The sequence below is a fragment of the Melopsittacus undulatus genome, chromosome 1 (assembly GCF_012275295.1).
Source record: "Melopsittacus undulatus isolate bMelUnd1 chromosome 1, bMelUnd1.mat.Z, whole genome shotgun sequence".
Lineage (NCBI taxonomy): Eukaryota > Metazoa > Chordata > Aves > Psittaciformes > Psittaculidae > Melopsittacus > Melopsittacus undulatus.
Genome location: NC_047527.1, coordinates 13,923,069 through 13,943,953, shown reverse-complemented (window position 1 = coordinate 13,943,953; position 20,885 = coordinate 13,923,069). Strand labels below are relative to the sequence as shown.

The following is a 20,885-nucleotide window of genomic DNA, read 5'->3' as shown; positions in this document are numbered from 1 at the left end:
TCCAGTCTCATTCGTCTCTCTCCAGAAAGGCATTTTAATAAAGCAGCACCAGAGTTTTCTGTTTTTAAAACGCTTCAAGCTTTGTGCAGTCCTGATGAGAGGAGCGGCAGGGAAAGGAAGGATTCTCGGTTTACTGTCTCTGAATCAGCTCAGACAGAGCTCCACAATGCCAGAAACACGCGAGCGCAGGAGACCCAGGTCTGAACACTGAAATTGGCCGTCTCAAGACAGCATGTTAGAGGAGCAGCAGGAACGGCTTAGCAGTGCCAGAATTCGATGTATTTTAGAGCTCTTATGGTAGTATATTTCTAGAATATTTTATTTTCAAAAAAATGTTAGCTAGGAGAAAAAAAAAAAAAGCCAAGTTCTTATTAACCAGCCAAATCTTAGCCTTGCTTGAGAAGAGTCAGAACAGAGTTATGGAGGAGGGAAACGAATCCCTCCTCACTTACAGAAGGGAACTGTAACATCACAAGGGTAACTAGCCAGCCAAAGCTTTGCTTCTTGACCCGGACGGAACAACCTACCAGAATTCAACTGCAGAAGCACAGAGGGAAAGAAAAACAAAATGCAGAAGTAAATCAAGAGCAAGCATATATTTGATAACTCCCATAACTGCTCCTGGAAACATAATGAAACTCACTGAAATACTTCCTATGATGTTTTTTTATGTTCCACCCCCCCAAAAAAACCCAGTTCCTAGCCAGTCAACTCATTTACACTGAAATTCATAATGCTAGAGGACATGTAGTGTTACACTACTGGACACTGGACATAATTTGTATTCAATTTTCATCAACAACACTGGCAATTCACCCATAAAGTTTAAGAGCATCTAAGTCTCTTTATTTGTAGCTTTTAAGAAACACTGTTGTTGTGCATGTCCTGTGAAGCTCTAAGCGCCATCTGATGAAGTCTGGAAGATGAAGATTGTCAGTAATAGGTGACATTAGATTATATGTTTTAAATGCATTTAGGACATTATTTGGTATAATAAACTCTAGTAAACATTCACTTTAATGCTCAGGTTTCCAAAGTGTAAAAATATTCCTCAAAATACTAAAAGCAGCAAGAAAATTCAACATAAAATCTTCACTCTTCAAAAGAAGAAGTAAGAAGCCTATCTTAACCATAACTCAGAATTATTAAGAGCTTGCTTTCAAACATTATTGTTTGGCTGGTCTGCCTTTGCCTGGGGAAAATGAAGTGGTCAGTATTACTCCAACTGCCTAATTGCTGCCAGCTGTATACAAGAAAAGAATGATTTCATAGAGAGGTCATGCTGTTGGTATCAAGGAAGCAGCTGAACAGGATCCTTTTGAGGACTTTCTTTCCAGCTGATTTATCTAAATTCATAGCTCCTAAAAATTATATTGAAAACAGTGTCAAGAAAAACAATATAAAATATCTGTCCTGAAACCAGGCTCCCAGCAAATTTGAGTATCTGTGTACTTACACAGCTGTATTCATTTATTTAAATTTCCATTCACAAAGTCCGGTCCACTGTCTGAACTGCAAACCCATACATGCTCATCTGCTAACTCATCTGTTCTCAATTTGCTAACAATCAGTTTCATGATCTTGTGTTTAACACAAATAGCATAAATTAGTCTATTTGTAAAATCTTCATAAGCTATTAATTCACGCTTATTAAAAGCCTAAGCTTTGCCTTGCAACTAGAGGCAACCTTCAGACAACCATCCAGAAGGGCCACCACATATTAAAATCTTTTGTGGCATTTTTGCTTTTGTAATGACTTTTTCTATGAAGACACAATTACACTTCACTTTTAGACACTTATAATTAACCTGAAACTAGGTTACCACATTGGATGCTAAACTGGTTAAAGACAACAATTTAAAGAACAAATTCAGGGTCATCATGTTCATATTCTCCTCAAAGTCCATGGGAAGAGTCCCAAAACTCTATTCAGAATGAAGTGACTGTTTACAGATAAATAAGAGTTGTCAGTCGTAAGTCACACATAATATTTGTAACACTTCAGTGAGAAGAACTATAAAGCATCACTGAGCAATAAATCCTTGTCTCAGAGAGCTCTCATTACCAATACCTCACTTAACCAAATCAGACATCTCTCCTGGTTTAAGCAAAATGACAACATGAAGACATATCAATGCCTGTCACTTTAGCAAGAGTGTTGGCAGATTTGAACTGCCACTTATCCAGAGAAGGGACTATCTATCCAGTGAGGTGTTTCAGTGCTGGTTTGGAATAATTCCTCACACTCACTGCTCTGGGACCGTGGCTCAAAGTTTTCCAACAGAGATGCTACCCACAGCAAGTTCCTAACCACTGCAAACTTATTTAAACAGCCCTATTAACTCTGGCATATTAAAAAATAACTATTCCTGCCTCTTCTACAGTAGAGAACAGCTCTCAGATGTATACCAAGTAAATAAGAAACTACTGCTGTGTACCTGACTGCTCAGGGAGACTTGTATTACCTTCCAAAGGGTAGCTATCTGACACACTCCTCTGTATTTGAAGATTTGCAGATATTTGTTTACCCTTTAAAAAGCATGTATAAAAACCTCCTGAAGTCTTATAATGGCAATCTGCAGGCCTACATTTGCACCGGAACTTTGCAGAGGACAGATGTTCGAGATGTCAGAGACCATTGGAGATGACAGAATGCAGCCACACAAAGTAGCAGGATATTCAGGTGCAGAATTTACTTTCCCTCCCCACAAAACCCAAATAGTGCATGGTCTTGTCACCTGGACAGTGTTGGCAAGGAAGTAGTACTCGTCAGTCCCAGCCAGCTACCCAAAGTTCAAACAAGGGGTTAAACTACTGTAGTGTTTTGCACATCATTTCTCATTAAAATACCTCGCAGTGCTTCAAACTTTTTCCAAACTCAACAGTATGGTCCTGAGGGAACAGTACTGGGAAAGCTTTCCGAACCCCTGTAGGGCCTATATGAAACTGGAAATAGCAGCTTTTTACAGTTCATGACAGACTGGAATTATTACTTTGGCTACTGCAGGCTGTCAGCCTCAAAGAAAGCTTTTTCTCCTCTGCATCTTTCCTTAATATTTTCTGCATTATATTTTTATTACTTTTAAGAAGGATAAATTCTTAGGGGAAAGTTAAATTATGCTGTTGTACCTAAATATACTCCTGTCTTTGCCAAGTAAATATTTCCATTTGCATTGTCATATCACACAGAGCAACAGCCTTCTGAAAGGCATGGGCAGTTCCTTCTCTCAGTAGGGAATCTCACATGATAAATCCTTTACACAATAACTCTGCTCTCTGGCAGAGGAGAACCATATTGCAGAAATGGGTGAAAAAAGGTAGCTAGAAATGTTACTCCTGAGTAATGGCAATTATTGGGGGGAAAAAAGTAAGTGTATTTCAGACACATGGTTTATCTGCAGAAGAAAATCTGTACTAACCTCTGAGTTGAAAGGACCATATCTATGACCAGCAGCATCTGGTTGCTCAGAGTAGAAAGCATAAACGTAAGGTCTGAAAGAAAGATAGAAAGGTCTTATTCAGGATAGCTTTCCTTCAACAACAAAACCACAGATCTGTTAGGTCAAGTCAACCTTCCAATGAGAGTTGGCTTTATGGAAAAAGAACTGTTTCTCAATCATAAAATCATAGAATCATTTAGAAGTCATATGTTCCCATGGTACGATTAAGCAATTAGTTGTTCTACAGTTTTATTAAATCCAAGAACACATGCAGGGAGGCACATGGGGTACCATCTGAGGACACACGCTCTTTCTAAGTCTTGTAGGAGAGATCACAACAGCAGCTTGCCTGAGCTTTGCAGCCAGTAGCATGTGGGAACTTGCACACTAAAAAATACTCATAATTAAAATCTTAACATTTTCCCACTGCTCAGAGTCCAGTCCTGCAACTGCCACTGCCTGTAAGGTTGTTAAACCATATTAGACTCAGTAGGATAAGAACAATCCAAGTTAATCCATGTAACTACATGCTTCTTGATAAGAAATAAATTCAAACCATGCTACACATTTATCGACAAGAATGAAAATGCTGATGGTTAAAAGCTGAGACTAAAATAAAAGATTAAAACTAAAGACAAATCCCAAACAAATCCCTAAATCAGGGATATCATTTAACAGACAAAAATTATTTTTAGAACTAAATTTCCCCTGGCTCTTCCAGCTACTTTTAAGAAGAAGACACGCTAGCAGCTATCCAACAGCAGATGCCAATAAGTGAATTACCTTTCATTGTCTGGAAGGGTTAGCCACTGCAGTATTGTTAATATTCTGCGCTCATGGGGGATGACACTGGACCACAAAATACAAAAATATACCTTGTTATCATAGAATACAAAAATTATCAACACAGTCTTGCTATGAACTGATTCTAACATGATTAAAACCAATTATAACAATATTATTTGCTTTTAGTACGTTTCATCTTGTTGCTTGTTTGATCCTGATTCTTGTTTTGCAACTAGAATTACCTCAGGTCTCCTGGAGGACCACATACACCAAAAGTAAGATGACCAAAGGTTGTGACCAGAGTCAGAACTCAAGGCAGTAAATCTAACTGTTCTAAACAGAAATGAGTAACATTCTGGTAGCTTTAACCCAGATGGACCTTTTTTATGTACAATGGTGCTACCATCGGATAGCTGGCATGAGTAAAAACCATTAATTTGCTCACATCATCATAGGTTTAAACTATCATCCTGCTCTGGCAGTCTTGAAGGCTGTTCCCATAGACTTAATGGTAACCAAACTGAGGGCTAGTCTGGTTGTAAATGAAAACAGCCATCTGACACATCAGGCCATCAGCATGGTGACTTGCACAACTTTGACAGCTTCTCACTCTGCAGAACAGACTCATTCTATTTCACTGTTTGTGTCCTGAGACTTCTCACTTGGCTGCAGAGGCTAAGTTTATGCTATGCAAAGGACTAACCTTATAAACATCTGTTAAAGTTAAATAGCTCATCCTAGGAAAGCTCTGCTAGTCAGTGACCACGCAGCTATTTTAATACAATAGCACAGTCAGTCCAGATTCCACCAGATTAATTGCAGAATCCCAGGGCAGGAATCAAATACAACTGTCTTGGATTCACCATGCTGAATTGAATTCAGCACTCTTTGGAAACATCTGACAGAGAAATAAAAATGCCAACAGCCATTTTAAAATGAGTTCATTTTTAATGCCATGTAGAACAGCAGTGGTCCTCAGTCTCTAACTACAGAGAAAACTTTTGGTTGTAAAACAACTATAAAAATGAGAGTTTGTGCTAAGATTTGTAAACAAGGCAATATCATAAAGCAGCACAATCATCTTGGGTACTGCCCAAAATTTTTATTAATTGTGTACTAAGAAAAAAGCCATTGTTTCAATCAACTAATCTGGGACTAAGATGGTTTTAACACTTCCCTTTTCCAAAAAAAAGTTTGCCTGAAACTCTCCAAAAAATCATTTGGTGTCCCAAATTAAAAAATAAAGTTTTAAGACACATACATTTATCTATTTCATTCATACCTGAAGTGGCTGTTGTGCTCTCTTATTATTGCCATTCACATGACATATCTTTGGTTGCCTTCGATAACATTTTGTATCCCCAGGTAGTCATTGGCCAGGGTGTTTATGGTGACTATGTAGTTCTAGAGCTTAGGAATCACATTAATTTCTTTGGTTTGTAGAGCACCAGACTGGAGCTCTGACAGATAAACATCCTGCAAGCCTAAACCTATCATTAGGTTCATACACAATATATTTTATTTTATTCCTTCCATATGCCAAATGATATTTAGAGTAGCAAAGAGTGCTATTCCTAATGGAATCACAAAAAAATAGGCAAACCCCTTTAGTACTTCAGCCTTGACAGTCTGCCCATTTTCATTGCTCCTGCAATCCTGCCATTAAAATGAAATAGAGAGATTGACCCACACAAATTCCTCAGAACTCAGAAATTATCAAAATTTATTATTTTTTTGGTTGGAAAGATGTGTTTGGTTAGAAAGATATGTTAGCTGGGACAAGGGAAAATAATTTGGAAACATTAAACAAAAGAATAGACAGCAAAAATCCTCAAGGCTGTCTTTTAGGAAAGGGAAATTGGATATCTTACTCAAAGGTCAGACTGGATTGTAAACTGAATGAGTCAGGCTTTGAGTCAATTAGGCTGTTGATGTCAGATGACATAAGAGGACAATAAAAGAGTCTTCTACAAACACTCAAAGGACTAGGAAACATTACTAGCAATTCTAAGGATGTGAAATAACACACTATGTCATGAAAGTAAGTTATTACATATTCACACACCTTTTCTTCAAACAACTGCTAAAGATCAGCGTATGAACTTCAAGCAGCAAACTGTAGCATCAGAAACACTGGACAAATTAAACAAGGGAGGCTTACAGGTATGGTCTCCAAGTTGCCAAATGCTTAGATTAAGAAAAATGACTTAATAAACTCTTGCATCAAATTAATTCTGAATTATTAGTTACAAATCTCAGAAAACAGGGTGCACTTACACAGACCAGAAGAACGTGCCAGCTTTCACCCCTTGCTTGGCTGCAGTAATCCAAATCTAATGAGGAAAATATAAGAGGATTAGAATGTGTTCAGATCTTTAATTACCCTCTGAAATCAAAGGGAAATGTTTTCAACACACATTCTTCTACCCTGAGCCTAGAAGTGAAAACTGCAGTTTTCAGCCTCTGTCCCCAGTTCAAACACGTGGAGTGACAAACCTATGCAAATTCTGTATGGGTGGGTTAGCCACCATGCCGCGGACTTTCACCCCTAAAACTCTATTGCTTTTAATACAAAGCATTAAGATCCATGGCCAGGAATTTCTCCAGTATTCCATTTAATTTTCAAAAATAAGTCATTACTCCCCCGAGCTTTTTAATGCTCAGGTGTTGGAGGATGCTCTGCAGGAACACGGTGTAATACCAAGCAGTGTTTGCATAAATGTGCCTCTTTCCAGATACTCTACCACCAGAAGCCATCAACAGAAAATGTGTTAGAAAAGAGAACACAAAAAAAGGGAGCAGATGAGTGAGCAAGGCTATAAAGAAAGCAATGAGGGACACCTTCCTCCGTAGATGTTTAATAACTTTTTGAGCTCACCCCAAATGCTTGATAGAATGATGGAAACAATATCCATTAATTTTTCAAATCCTTTTTTCAGTCCTTCAAATCCAATGTATTTTTCTGCCTACAAATCAGTTTGTATTTTCTGCCTACTGCATCAGTATATTTTCAGTTTAGTTTGGTTTCAACATGCCAGTATCTCTGGGGTTAGGGTACTGTTCTCATACAGGTTCTTAATCCTTTCTCTTCCCACATCTGTACAACAATCATGATACTCTCCTCTGTTTATTACTTTTCAAGCATGAGTAACCTTAGTTTGTTTAATCTTTCTATAATAAAAGCCGTGCCATACAATTTGTTATACTCATTACCCTTTTCTTTCTCTCTGTCCTTCACCCACTTTCCCTTTTCTATCCTTTGAATATCTGTACAAGGCAGGAGAATGAGAATGACCAAATGCCAGAAAGATTCACCATCAAGGAAAGCAAACAGTATGAGTTTATAACCCTGCAGAACTAAATTTCTCTTGCAAGGAACTACCCAATTTATCTCAAAACTCATCTCAAAAGTGGTAATGGCTTAAAGACCAGCATCATGTGTACAACTAGATTGTTTCTTCCCACTATTTATGCATACTTATCCATTTCTTGAGCAGTTAAGCCAAAATGTAGTTCCCTTACTTCATAACTGCAAAATCTTTGGTTTACTTTATATCAACTTTCTGAAAATAGATTCCTCTGCCTTGCTCAAAGAGACACTTATAAACTGTCACCTGGGCATGGACTGCTCAAATGTCATGCCTGAATTATTCATGCATCAGTCTTAATTGAAATAAATTTGGCACAGTCTAATGAAAGATCTAGTTAAGCTATAGATAACAGCAGTTAAAATTGGATATTTTGTTATTTATGGGAAAATTTATTATCTTTGCTTTTCCAGTGCCCTGGTCACACCCTTTAACTGATCTCTCATCTTCTACTCTTCCAAATCTTACTGGACTCAATCCAGTTAAATTAAAAGCACAGCTATAAAAGATCTTTTGTTTTCATTGTATTCTAACTTTTTAGCAATGTATCCCTTTTTTCATGGAAAAATACATCCATGTTAGCTCTGTAGAAATGTTGGTTTACCAAATGCAGCAGGAGAAAAATTACCACAAATATGCAGTCCATCCTTCTGTTTTCAGGTGCTTCTCCTCAAGAGTCTGATTTCGAGGTTGGTTCGTATTAATCTATGCTCAACCTGCTACCAAATGGGAAGACCCTCATGAGGCCTTTTCAGCCTCAGCCCTCCATCAACACTGGGGTTTGCATGGTGACAATGACCACAAGATGATGTGACTGCAAAGTATCTACTGTAAAAAATTTAAAGATGACTTTGCATTTATACTGGAATTTGGTTTTGAATTGTTGAATAACAGGGATATTGTCTTCAAGTGCTCACAGGATATAAGTCCTTATGGGATAAAGCAGAAGGAAGCAGGTGAACAGGAGAGATGAGGAAGTGTGCCTACAATCCACTTATCATGTCACTGAGCCTGTACACTGTAGTCAGAGATGTGACTGCAATTCAAGGATGCATCCACAAGTTCATTTGTGCCATATAAATCAGCACAGGTTATATACCTTCAGCCTGCTCCCTGTGTCTAAGTAGGGCAGGAGTTACTCCATATTCCTTAGTAGGTCATAGACTTTCCAGGTGAAAAGAGGCCCATACTTTAATCAATTACATTTTCCTTTGCATTGCTGACTTATTCCTAGTGTAGAACCCCACCATGGCAGAGAAAAGAAGTAAAATACAAATTCAACATGGGGAATGTCAGCTCTACTGCTGTTATGCTCTTTGGTCTTGCAGTACTTGGAAAACCATTGTTCCTACAGAGTTACAGCATATTTCTTTTTCTTTGAAAGTATTTGTGTTCCTGCAAAGTTTAAATCATTTTGCAGATATCTTTGGGAAGGTACCAACAAACTGAGTCCAGGGAATTCAGCATTTGGATCTCCACCATCTGTTAACTCTAGTTTGACTTTCTGTTGCTTTGGCCTGCACAGGTCCAAGTGGTCCAGGCTGCCTCTTTGGCCAAATCACACCAGCCAAGCTCCACCCTCAGCAGCTGAAGCTGTCCTGGGCTGCTCCTCACTGTTAGCACTGCTGAAATCACACGTCACTCTATTTTAGGCAACAATTTCAAACACATACCAAAAGACACCCTCCCTCTGGCCAAGCAAGTAAAACAGCAGTCATCTTGAGAGATGAATAATTAGGCCCTATCTACATTGCCAAGGTGTACCCAGCATAGATGCAAGAAGGTGTTAGGTAGGGTTTATTCCTTTTGACCATAGAGAGTGCTTTATGAATGCCATGTGGAAACAGCATTGGACACTTTTCTGAAGCAGGAGCAATGCAAGTAGATGGAGACCATTCCTAGTTGTGCAAGCTTAAGTAAGGAGTAAGGACAGTCCAAAGGCATCTGAGGATGGCTTCAGACAGGAAAAACTGCACCCTCCCTGCTCCCAAGTATTTAACGTCAGGAATGCAGGCATTTACATTGGCATTAGATAGGGACACACGTTTGTTGCACTTGAAAAAAACTCAACAGCAAAGACAATGATCTGTTGAAGTCAAAGGCCAGCAAATCAAAAGGCCACTATCAGAACATAACATCTGAGAAGTGAGTCTGGATGACTCCATCCTGACTTTGCCAGGCAGAGCCTGATTCAATTCAAGGTTATAATAAAATACTACTGCACCTCCCTCTTCCTTTTTTTTTTTTTTTTAAGGGGAGAAGACTTTTGTTTATTTGAAATTAAAATAAGATAATTCAACAGTATTCAACATCTTACCTAAAGCTCCTACTTATAGCAATACATTTGCAGAGATGTCTTTGAGCATGTAGAGTAGCAGCAGTCTTGTAGATAGAAGAATTTCTATCAGCACTGAACAAGATTTAAATCAAATTTTCAGTGTGTTTTATAGTTGTGACAGTCAATGCTGATGAATCTAGTGGTAGCAATCTCCCAAAAGTGCCCTTGATCAGCCAGGCCCTTTACTGGCTAGGTAAAATTAGACAACAGACTGGAGCAGCTGATAGGAGCACATTAGTTTCCTTATTACCTTCAGCTATAGGATAGTAACTCCACCAGAAAAGCCTGGCAAACTGTTAATGCAGCCTAATCACCAGTGAACATCTCTCACTGTCTTTAAATTAAATTCATTATATTTCAAATCAAGTTATGCCTCTCACGGGCTAACATAACTCTATGATGTCAGGCAATGTAGGATAGAAAATGAAGTTACCCAATGCTCACTCAACCTTGTCCATCCAAACCAATTGAAATTAAGATGAGAATAGGAGTTCTTGTTCCATTTCCTATCTGTTGGTTAGTCACAGCCTTAAAGTTGACTAATTCTAGATGTTCCAGTACTCAGCATGTAACTGCAGTGCATTACATACGCTATGCGACTGGTCACATCAGTTCAGGTCACTTATGAAGTTTGCTGTCTTAGGTGTTGCAAGGTCAGTACCATTTGTGAGTTTATGTAATTTATTTGCTGTATGTAAATACGTTGGTTTTAACAGTTAATATATTAGAATCTTAGAGTCATCTGTTTAACTATGTCAGATGTGCACCCCTGGTTTGCATATGGGACAAACCTTATTGTATTACAAACTATATAAAGGCCATATTTCTGAACTAATTTGCTTGAGTAGAGAGAGGGGAACAAATATTAAAAGATTTAAAGATTAAAAATTTTGTCTTCATACCATGCCATAAGAATTAGAGAATATTTAACTTTTCTAATACAGATAGACCTATTAATTATGGACCCACAGATTCAAACCTAGTACACTGGCAAATGTCACAAGAAATAATATACATGCTTTTCTAGATGTCTATGAAACATCCTATACATTGAATTAGTCATTTTTATATCCCATGTGTTGAATGACTACAGCTTTTCTCCCTCATTTATGGATAAAAATAGACAGGCTAAGCAGTAGTTTAAGAGGAAATGCCATATGGAACATGGAAGACCCGAGTTTTCCCTTCTGACTGCTAGACACATTTGCAGAGATACTACATACAGAATTATTTAAGATAGGTGATGAATTGTCCTTGAAAGCCTGCATAGGAAGTAGGGCACCTCCCTACTTTTAATCCTCTATGAATAAATAAGAGCCCATAACTTTGCAAAGGCTGCAATGTATTTGTTGCATTATGAAAGGACTGGCAGCAGCGCATCTCAGGTCAAGGTTGATGGGAGGGACAGCTCTGAAGCCTGGCCCTTGGGCCAAGTTACACAAACCTGCTGGCCAACCAGGGAAGGAGACTCATGTCAGAAGCAGGGGAAAATACATACAAGAGTTAGTAATCCATGAACGTGAAATCCTTTCCACATCCAGGCAAAAGTGGTAAAGGGGAAATCACAGCATTTCCCAGGAGAAAAAGCATCTATGAGACTGGTACAAGCATGCAGAATTAATACCAGGGTGGTGCCGCCACTGTTCCACTCTTGCACCGTTTGCAATTTGTCTTCCCAACAAGGTAAAACATGGAGTAGCACCCTCAATACTCCTTACTCTTCAACAGGACACAAATGACTGTTGAAACTAAATGGAATTAGAACTAGATGAAATTAGAATTGGAACTAGAACTTCCAACCCTGACCATTCTATGATTCAAAAATAATTAGACAGACTCAGAAAGTCCTGCTACTTGTTTATGGGTCAAGCTGTATAAAAAGAAATACTTCTAAAATGATAATTATAGACATGCCTCTTTTTATGTCTCCACCAAAGTGACTGCAAAATGTGTTCCGGACAAAAAGACAGATGACAGCTTTCTGCAAAGCTGAGCTCAAAATCTGGTCTCCTCAGATGCAACTAACCTGCCAATGCTCGGGCTGAATAAGTAAGAAAATGAAAATAAGAAGTTCTTTCTGTAATGTTTAGATGGTTAAAACCCAACAGAATTCTAAACAACAAGAGAAAAAAATGGTTTTATCCCACCAACTGACATAGAATGCGAAATTTAAATAAAATCAGGAATACTCAGTTAAGCTGTGCAACAATGATGAAGGTTGTATTCTCTTTAAAAGGTTCATAGTGAAAATAAAGCCTTCTACAAGGTGCCATAAACAAGCTTCAATACTTTTATAATTAAGATATTGCTGAAGAGAGAGGCATCATCAGAGCCAAACTCAGGTCCAAGCTGGATTACTTTCTGAATGAAGGTCTGTCCCCATTAACCACAGACCAGCAGTTCTATGATTCTGTGATCTTCTGACCTTGGGGAGGCCAATGGATTTCTAAGGATTATGAAAGATCACTAAAGAAAAGCAATATATTGCCTGTAGTATAAGCTTAAGCTTGTAACATCAAACCAAGATATGGAAAAGTACCGCTTAACAGAGGCCAAAGGCAGCTGAGGCCTAATTTAGTGCATGAACTTACTTGGGATGAAAAAAGAAAGCTTCAGTGTCATGAAAAATGAGCATTAAACTTAGTTTCCCCCATGGGACCATGGGCCCTGATTCTGACCATTGCTGTGAGATGCTGTGAAAGGAGTGGTTTTGCTGCTGTTTCTTGTCAAACACTTTTGTTTTGAAAACAAGGTGGTTTTAAGCTTCTATAATAAATCAAAGTTGTATGCTGAGTCAGAAAGACTGGATTTCATGAAGTCCCACAGCCAGCTACAGCACCTCAAAATAGTTCCAAACTACCTTCTTCTCCCTTATTTTCCTAATGCTCTCAAAACTAATTTCACATAATTCCTGGTGTAGAAACAGTCAGCTGCTGATCTTCCAAATCCCACTGAACCCTCCACATTTTAATAAAGCCAGATAAAACAGACCAGCTTCCAAGAGCAAGAAAGTATTTCAGAAATAATCAGCATTAAATGACATTCTCTTCTAGGCAGTTTCACCCATAACACAAGGCTGGGGGTTTCAGACACTTTTTATGCCTTCCTGGGAAAAAAAAAATAATAGTTCCCAATTGTGTGCAAACCAAGTACCACTCTGCAGTTGTTTAAGTACCCTAGTCTGAGACCCAAGACCTACAAAAAACCAGATGGATGTGATATGACAGACAAGTGGGTGCTAGTTGATGAGAAAATGAACATGAGCCAGCTTCAGTGTGCACTTGTAGCCCAGAAAGCCAACCGTATCCTGGGCTGCATCAAAAGGAGCGTGACCAGCAGGTCAAAGAAGGTGATCCTGCCCCTCTACTCTGCTCTTGTCAGACCTCACTTGGAGTATTGTGTGCAGTTCTGGTGGCCTCAACATAAAAAGAACATGGAACTGTTGGAACAAGTCCAGAGGAGGCCACGAGGATGATCAGAGGACTGGAGCACCTCCTGTATGAAGACAGGCTGAGAAAGTTGGGGCTGTTCAGCCTGGAGAAGAGAAGGCTGCATGGAGACCTCATAGCAGCCTTCCAGTATCTGAAGGGGGCCTACAGGGATGCTGGGGAGGGATTCTTCATTAGGGAATGCAGTGACAGGAAAAAGAGTAATGGGTTAAAACCTAAATAGGAGAAGTTCAGGTTAAACATAAGGAAGAAATTCTTTACTGTAAGGGGGGTGAGGCACTGGAATGGGTTGCCCACAGAGGTTGTGAATGCTCCATCCCTGGCAGTGTTCAAGGCCAGGCAGGGCAGAGCCTTGGATGGCATGGTTTAGTGTGAGGTGTCACTGACCATGGCAGCGGGGTTGTAACTAGATGATCTTAAGGTCCTTTCCAACCCTAACTATTCTATGATTCTATAATTCTAAGAGTTCTGTGATATGCAGACAAGGTTTTCCTTCCTCTCCCCTTAGTTTTACTGTCTTGTCTTTCAATACCTAGCTATTTTTGGCAGTCTGTGTCAATGTGATATTTAGAGAAAATTATAGATAGCTAGAACAGACTGTATCTAATCCATGTATAGATGGAGATAATTTTTTCCTCTTATAAAATTCTGAAATTCACTCATCATATGTACAATTCTTCTATGGGCAGGGTCCATGTGTATCAGATTTCTGGAAGAGATCTACCAGCTCCTCACCCAGCCACTACGGCCACTCTGTCAGGTTTGCCAGACTTACTGGTTTCCCTCATATTAAATGCTTAGGATTAAATTATAGCTCTTCCCCTATGCATATTTCCAGTTTCCCAAAGGCATTTCCAGTTTATTGATTGCATATTTTTCCTGTTTAACACTTCTTCAGATCAGGTGGTTGATTTTATTGTCCATACTTGTTTAAGCAACACATTCCCTGTCCTCTGAGGATTTCATCCAACATATGGTCATCCACTGTTGTGTAACTTTCTGGAACACATCTCAGCTGTCATTTCTCATGACCCTTGCTTACAGTCCAGAAAAACTTCTTTTTGCTGGAGCAGTATAAGTTTTTTAATGGACATGTGTGGGAATTACCCGTATTCCCCACTCAACACAGCAGGTGTGAAGTATTTATAGACTTTGATTGGTATAAATATCACAGTTTAAAAATAGAGACATCTGTACAGTCCCAAACAGTTACTTCCCCTCTAACTCTTACCTAATTGTGATCAAGATGCAGAATTAAATATGTGATGTATAATTACATTACAGCTGTTTAACAAGCTGTCACACAGCAGTTGAACCACAAGATTGTCTGTGAGCTTGCTGCCTGAATGCAGCAGGGATGATTTGTTAGCTGTGTGGCTCCAGCTGTAGCTGAGGTGAAGGAAGAGGCAACCCACTGCCGCCTTTTCACTGCTGCTAGTTTTGATCCCGTTTCTTTGCTCACATCTAGGAGGGTAATAGCTAGTAAGGTTCCTTGACCACTCCTCTTGACACAAGCCATGCTAAAAGCTAACCCAGGTCATAGCTGGGAAAGGGAGTGTCTATGCTTAGTGTTAGGCTGACAAATTATATGAGAGAAAAAATACCTCATTTTGGCTCAGCTACAGCCAGACACATCTGCCTGTCACATCTGCCTGCAGCCTGAAATTGCCTTGTCTCACGTTTGTTGTGGACTAAAACCACATGTAGACAAATAACACACACACTTGTTAAGCCTAAAACCATCTGAGTAACTTCTTTTTGTCTCCTGCGATATTTCTGTTTTAAGAGATTTGGGGGATGACACTGATCTGTTGAGCAAACAGCAATGACAGATGATGGTGCTCCTAAACCCCTTCCAATTTCCTCACCTCTATCACCTCACTCTTTTGTGGGGTTAACTGATCAAGGAGCTGCTAAACTACAGTTCCGTAACCAGTCAGTGGAATGATGTGTGTATGCACCATGACTGTTTGCACGTAAAACTGGTTAGTTTAAACCCACTTTTGTTGGCAAAGCAAGCCACCACAGCATGCACTAATAGAGGAAAAGAGCAGCTGAAGCAAGGGGACTCTCTTAGTTGTAGTAATAAGGAATATTTTGAAGGAGGAGGTTTCTATGCCCAGAATAAGGAATTAGAGCTAGAGAAAACATCAAATCCAACACCAAGAGGACCTGGTTCAGCCACTGCTGCTGTGCTCAAGGCAGAAATGAATTCAAACTTCTATGGCCTCTGCAGCAAGTCAACAGCAATCGCTTGTGGACTTAATTATGAAGTTGTGCCACGCTGTGCTGACAGAACGTTAATACTGTCACAAGGACATTACAAGGATGAAAACCCAAGAAACCCGTAATGAAAAGGAAACATTATGCCACTGTGACGAAAATACAGTGTTAAACTGCTGCCCAAAGTGAGGGTTTTTTCCTAGCCACATCTAATTTATACGTATCAATGCAAGCACCTTTCCATAATCAATGGCTTTATTATTCTGAAAAGCAAAAGCCAACTCAAAACATTAGGTTAAATTAATAGACACAGGGCCAGCCCAGGGGGGGAGGGGATTTGGGTACAAATTGTTCACAGATGTATTTTTTTAATTATTATTATTGGCTGTGTTCCACAGCACAGGGGGAGGGGAGGAGAGGGAGGAGGAAAGGAGGAGAAGGGAATCTGAAACTTACTGGTTGACCTCCCCACCATCTGTGATTGAATTTCTCTCGCCCTCGAAGACTGAAGCTGGCATCAAACACTGGGTCATACATCGAATTGCCAACGATTCCATGTGATTCAGGATAGAGTCCCTTTGTGCAAAAGTACATTAATTAGTAAAACCCTAATGCACACAAATCCAGTTCTCCACAGCTATCTGCAAATACCACTGAATTATTGTAAAATAGGTATCCTTGTAACTGCACACCAGAAAAAGTTTTAAGATAAGCACATTTAAAACTGGCTGTAGTAATGAAAGCAGTAGGACATGATTGAATGGTGCTAAAAAGCATAAAAACTCCTGTTACTTGATGCTTTAAAGTACTTTCACACTGGTTAAAAGTTAGTTTGAAGCCATCTAAAGTAAGCAAAAATTTATGAAAAGATTGATTTGGACTTTCAGTTCCCTCTCTGGAAACAGTAATTCATTCTCTGGTTGCAAGAGTAACACTTCGCATTTCCATCTTACAATGTTTTATCTGCAGCAGAGCCTCTGTGAGATAAGTTATTTCCAAGAAAAAAAAACCGAAAGAGGCAAGCCTACCAAAGCCACAATGCAATTTGTCCACCAGTAAAGGCAATGTAAGAAACTTCTGCTCTCCCTTTCTCCTGGCCCTCTCCCATCCCCAGCTATTTGTTTCTCCATGCCCTCTTTTCCCATTTAACATTTGTGCAGAGGCTGCAGGAAAGAAAGAAAGCAGAAAAACAAAATGCAGCTGCAGGTAGGGAGTCCCTTATCCCAGTTTTAGGAGTCCTGTCACATGAGAGCGTTTGCATGCCAGCATGGGGACAGGCTGGCACCGGAGTGCAGAAGTGATGGCTTGTACTGCTGGGCCAGCGCAGCATCCAACACACTCAGCAACTGTAAACTGTAAGTCAGCTGCTAAATCAGCCCCACCGACTTCAGCTACTCCAATGAAGGAACAACTGCTGGTTGTATTCTGGGTAGGTTTTCAGGGGGGTTCTCCCCCCCACCCCCGGAAAAACAGCAACCTGTAATTACACAGCAGTACAAATAGCTGCAAAAGCAGGCATTAGGAAGCACACAAAAGCTGTAACACAGTGTATAATGGTGAGATACATTACCTCAGAACAGCAAAATGAGGAAGAAAACACTTAACTGAGGACTGAAAAGGATGGACAATGAAGCAGTTTTATTAAATAAAACAAAACCTTGTTTCCCACAGTCTGCATTTCTGTTGCAGTGCAACATTTTATCATCAAAAAGTCTTTCTCAGTGACTTACAGTAGCAAGAGTGTACAAGTTGGGGAAGGTTTTTGTAGGGTAGACAGGTCTCATGTAAGGAGAATGGGTTCCACAAGATCCTGAAAAATCAATAGCAAGTACAAACATTAGGAAGTGAAGCTCTCAGACTCGGGAAAGCAAGAACAGAAATTGTCATTTGCTAGGACTCAAAATGCTGCAGAAACTGGTTAAATTTTAACCCACTTAAATGTACATCTTGCTGCTTAACATTGGCAGATCTTCCCATGGGACAGTAGTAAATCCACTCATGCACACTTTGCACTTCACAATAAGCAACTGAAATGAAGCAGACAGAGGACTACAGAACTAGCTGCATTTCCATACACTGTTTTACTTTCTGAGCTACCTCCTTCCAGAATCCAGAGTTATTGGGAGCATCTGGCTAAGTAAAACAACATGAGAAAATGCAGGCTAATTTTGACTGATAAATACATTAAAGCCACAGTTTCACAATGGGCTATCTTCAATATTTCTGAATCAAGAGGAAAATGTTTTGGGTACCTCCCAACTAGCTTATAAGTGCATGGTACATATAACATACTGAAGATTGCTTTGTTTGCTGACAAAACCATATGAAAGCCACTGATTCTGATCAGCATTCCTGAAAGCAGCAGCTCCCTCCCCACTCTGATTGCTGGGTGCTCCTTTAGCCAGGGTGCTTCTCAAGTCACCACTTGATGCCACCTAAACCAAAGCAGACTTCTGCCATTTCATGGAATAAAGAAGAGACTCTTTGTCAGACCTTTCAGTCAGAGGAGCCCTGCATTTGTTGCAGCCCTTCTACCCACCAGCTCACACTTACTTCTGTTATTCAATAAGCAATTGAAACAATGGGGCTGCAAGAGATGGTCTTTCAGTTACTGCAAGAAAACTGATGTACTCACTGAGTTTTTCAATATTGGGCATGACCTTGTTCCCTTTCTTCATATATGACGCACGGAAACCATCAACAGAGAAGATGATCAAAGGGGGACGAACAAAGCTAAAAGCAAAAGCAGCAGGAGTGTGAGGCAGCATTACAAAGTGATTTTTATTTCCACTTGCTCACTGAGACTCCAGAGAATCTACAGCTACTACATATGATATATGTCTATAATTATTTTGCTTATTTAACAGATCAGCACAAATCGATAATCTTCACACTTAGTAACATCCAGTGTTCACTGACAGTGAAGGGCTGAACTCCAACATAAAAGACAACTTCCCTGAGTAGCTTAAAGCGTTTAGCCCAAAAAGGCAAGTGTTTATAGAAGGGCAAGGAGAACAAAGATAAATAGTATGCATGAGTACCCACCCTAGCATACAATCTGTAGTTAAAAACCACATGGCTTGTGACAGCTGGTCTCTCTTCACAGACAAAAGCCTATGTGGCATTTTGACCAAGTTCTTGAGGCAGAGCTCATTCTCACATAATAAGGATAAGAGTATTTCATGTTATTTAGTTACATTTTTACTGAGTACTGCTACTGGGAGTTGACCCTAAGTGGGCAGCAATGGGTCCTGGACACCTGCTGTTGGGGTAAGCAGTCATCGCTGTCACCAGGAGAAGCAGGCACTCCTATCTTCCTAATAGCACAGATTCTGCAGCACCTGACCAGATGTTTACCTCTAAGGCTAACAGTGAGCCAACTGGTTCCTAAAGGGCTTACTTTCTCAGTGTTGGCCATGTGCTCAAATATCTCACTCAGCTAAGCCTGTACACTATTGTAATTTAGAAATCCTTTCATTTAGGAACATTAATACAAAATTCAATTAAAAAAGTGGCCTGAACTATGTTCACATATGGACCAACCTGCATTTTATTGCAATCAAAAAACCCTAAACCTTTTGGTTAGGTTAAAGGAAAACAAATACAGTTTGGCTACCTTCCTTATGTGGCAAATGAAGCAGGCAAATCCATCAGCAGGTGATCAAAGACCAAAAATTCAAGCCCACATATCACACCATTTCTAACCTCATATATGCTCAAAGCATATGTATTACAATATTATCTGCCTAATTGTCCAAATGGTGAAGCACAGGAAAGCATCCAAACCACAGGTATTAAACCTGTGAGACGGGGCAGTGCAGAAACACAGTGTTCAGAGTTCTGGGGCAGAGCTGGGGACCATTGGCCTTGCTGCACTGGGCTTTGCAGTTGCATAGGAAATACTTACCCTGCTGGACATTCAGGAGCCCTCATCTCTTCACAGTCATCATCCACCCAGTGGGTTTCTCCTACCAGAAAAGTCACATTAAAGTTTGGAAAAACAATAGAAAATAAATTGTAGCTCCAGGTAATGGACTCCCTTGTCATAGTTCCCACAAATGGCGAGCAGGTTTCTTCACAAAGCTGAATGAATGACCTGGTTTTATTCTATTCAATAAGAATATCCCAACTAGCACTCTTAGAAGTAGCTCTTAAAACTGGAGCTGAATGTCCTTTTGACTGCAGGAAACAGAGGTTACACTTCAGGCTCAGTGGTCATCTATTTCATTTTTTTATATTCAACCTGTCAAAATCATGTAATGCTGCTTCTGGCTGTGAATTCCCACCCTCCTGCTCTGTCTCCATGAGTTGATGCAGCTGGCTAAAGACACAAGACGAAATACATTCTGGAGAAGAAAAACAGCTCTAAATAGTTTCCAGCTGATCAGCTCATGGATCAGGTGAGACTCAGACATAGTTAAAAAAAGCATTAATACTCTTTCAGAGCTAGATTGGATAAAATTACCTTATGTAATCAACTATTTTCTTAGGGGTTTCACCACTGAATGCTGTCTATAGAGTGGCTCATGAGCTGCACTTTCACAGGTCAATTGGAAAACAAATTATTAGCTCATGAGCCTAGTTTCCTGAATCTGGCACTATTAAAGGAACTGCAGTTCAATTAAAAGAACAAAACAAAAAGCACCATAGAAAAGGCCTGCAGGAAATATGTCCTGCAGCAATTCCAACTGACCATGACAAGAGGTGGAGGGACTATTTCCAAGAAGGAAGAAAAAACCCAAAACAAACAAAAAAACCTCAAACACACTATCCTCAGATAGGCAAAAGCACGAAAGAGGAAACACTGCTCTCACATAAGGCTTGCCCCTGTTAGAGTGCCAGGGTCATTGAGATCATTTGTTATTAGCCAGTTCAACAAAGATTATGTACATTAAAGCTGGAGATATGTAAATTCTTCTGTCTTGACCCTTGTAAGAGGGAGCTCACAAAACAGGCAGGAACTGAAAACTATACCAGTGTTTAAGTGGTCTCAGCCTTGGGTTTCTTTGGGATGGGGAAGAACATAATCTACAGCACTTTCTGGGAAGTACACATTTCATTTGGATTCCAAGCTCAAGAGAAAAAAAACAACCCAGTTTTCAGTGTATGGATCTGGATTATTGTATTTTTCTCAACATATGCAGCTGGCCAAAATTGTGTGGAAAGAAGACTTTCGAACTGTAACCTTTCCACTGGTAAAGTTAATGAATAAAAATCTAAGAACTAGCTGAGGCAAAAAAATAAGAACATGTAGAGCACATTACTAAGGATCAAAAGATCT

The 20,885-nt window shown here is 39.6% G+C and overlaps 1 protein-coding gene across 7 annotated transcripts in view; it reads right to left on the bottom strand.

The window, feature by feature from the left end:
- The window catches only part of ENPP2 (ectonucleotide pyrophosphatase/phosphodiesterase 2), a 69,139-nt gene that overhangs the window by 24,700 nt on the left and 23,554 nt on the right, over nucleotides 1–20,885 (bottom strand). For all 7 annotated transcript variants that reach the window (XM_031050513.2, XM_031050512.2, XM_031050510.2 and 4 more), the window contains exons 5-11: nucleotides 19,512–19,572; nucleotides 18,240–18,337; nucleotides 17,335–17,414; nucleotides 16,061–16,180; nucleotides 6,504–6,559; nucleotides 4,224–4,289; nucleotides 3,420–3,492 (exon numbers count right to left, since the gene is read on the bottom strand). In XM_031050513.2, coding sequence (XP_030906373.2) covers nucleotides 3,420–3,492; nucleotides 4,224–4,289; nucleotides 6,504–6,559; nucleotides 16,061–16,180; nucleotides 17,335–17,414; nucleotides 18,240–18,337; nucleotides 19,512–19,572 — 554 coding nt within the window. The remainder of the gene's footprint in view (nucleotides 1–3,419; nucleotides 3,493–4,223; nucleotides 4,290–6,503; nucleotides 6,560–16,060; nucleotides 16,181–17,334; nucleotides 17,415–18,239; nucleotides 18,338–19,511; nucleotides 19,573–20,885) is intronic.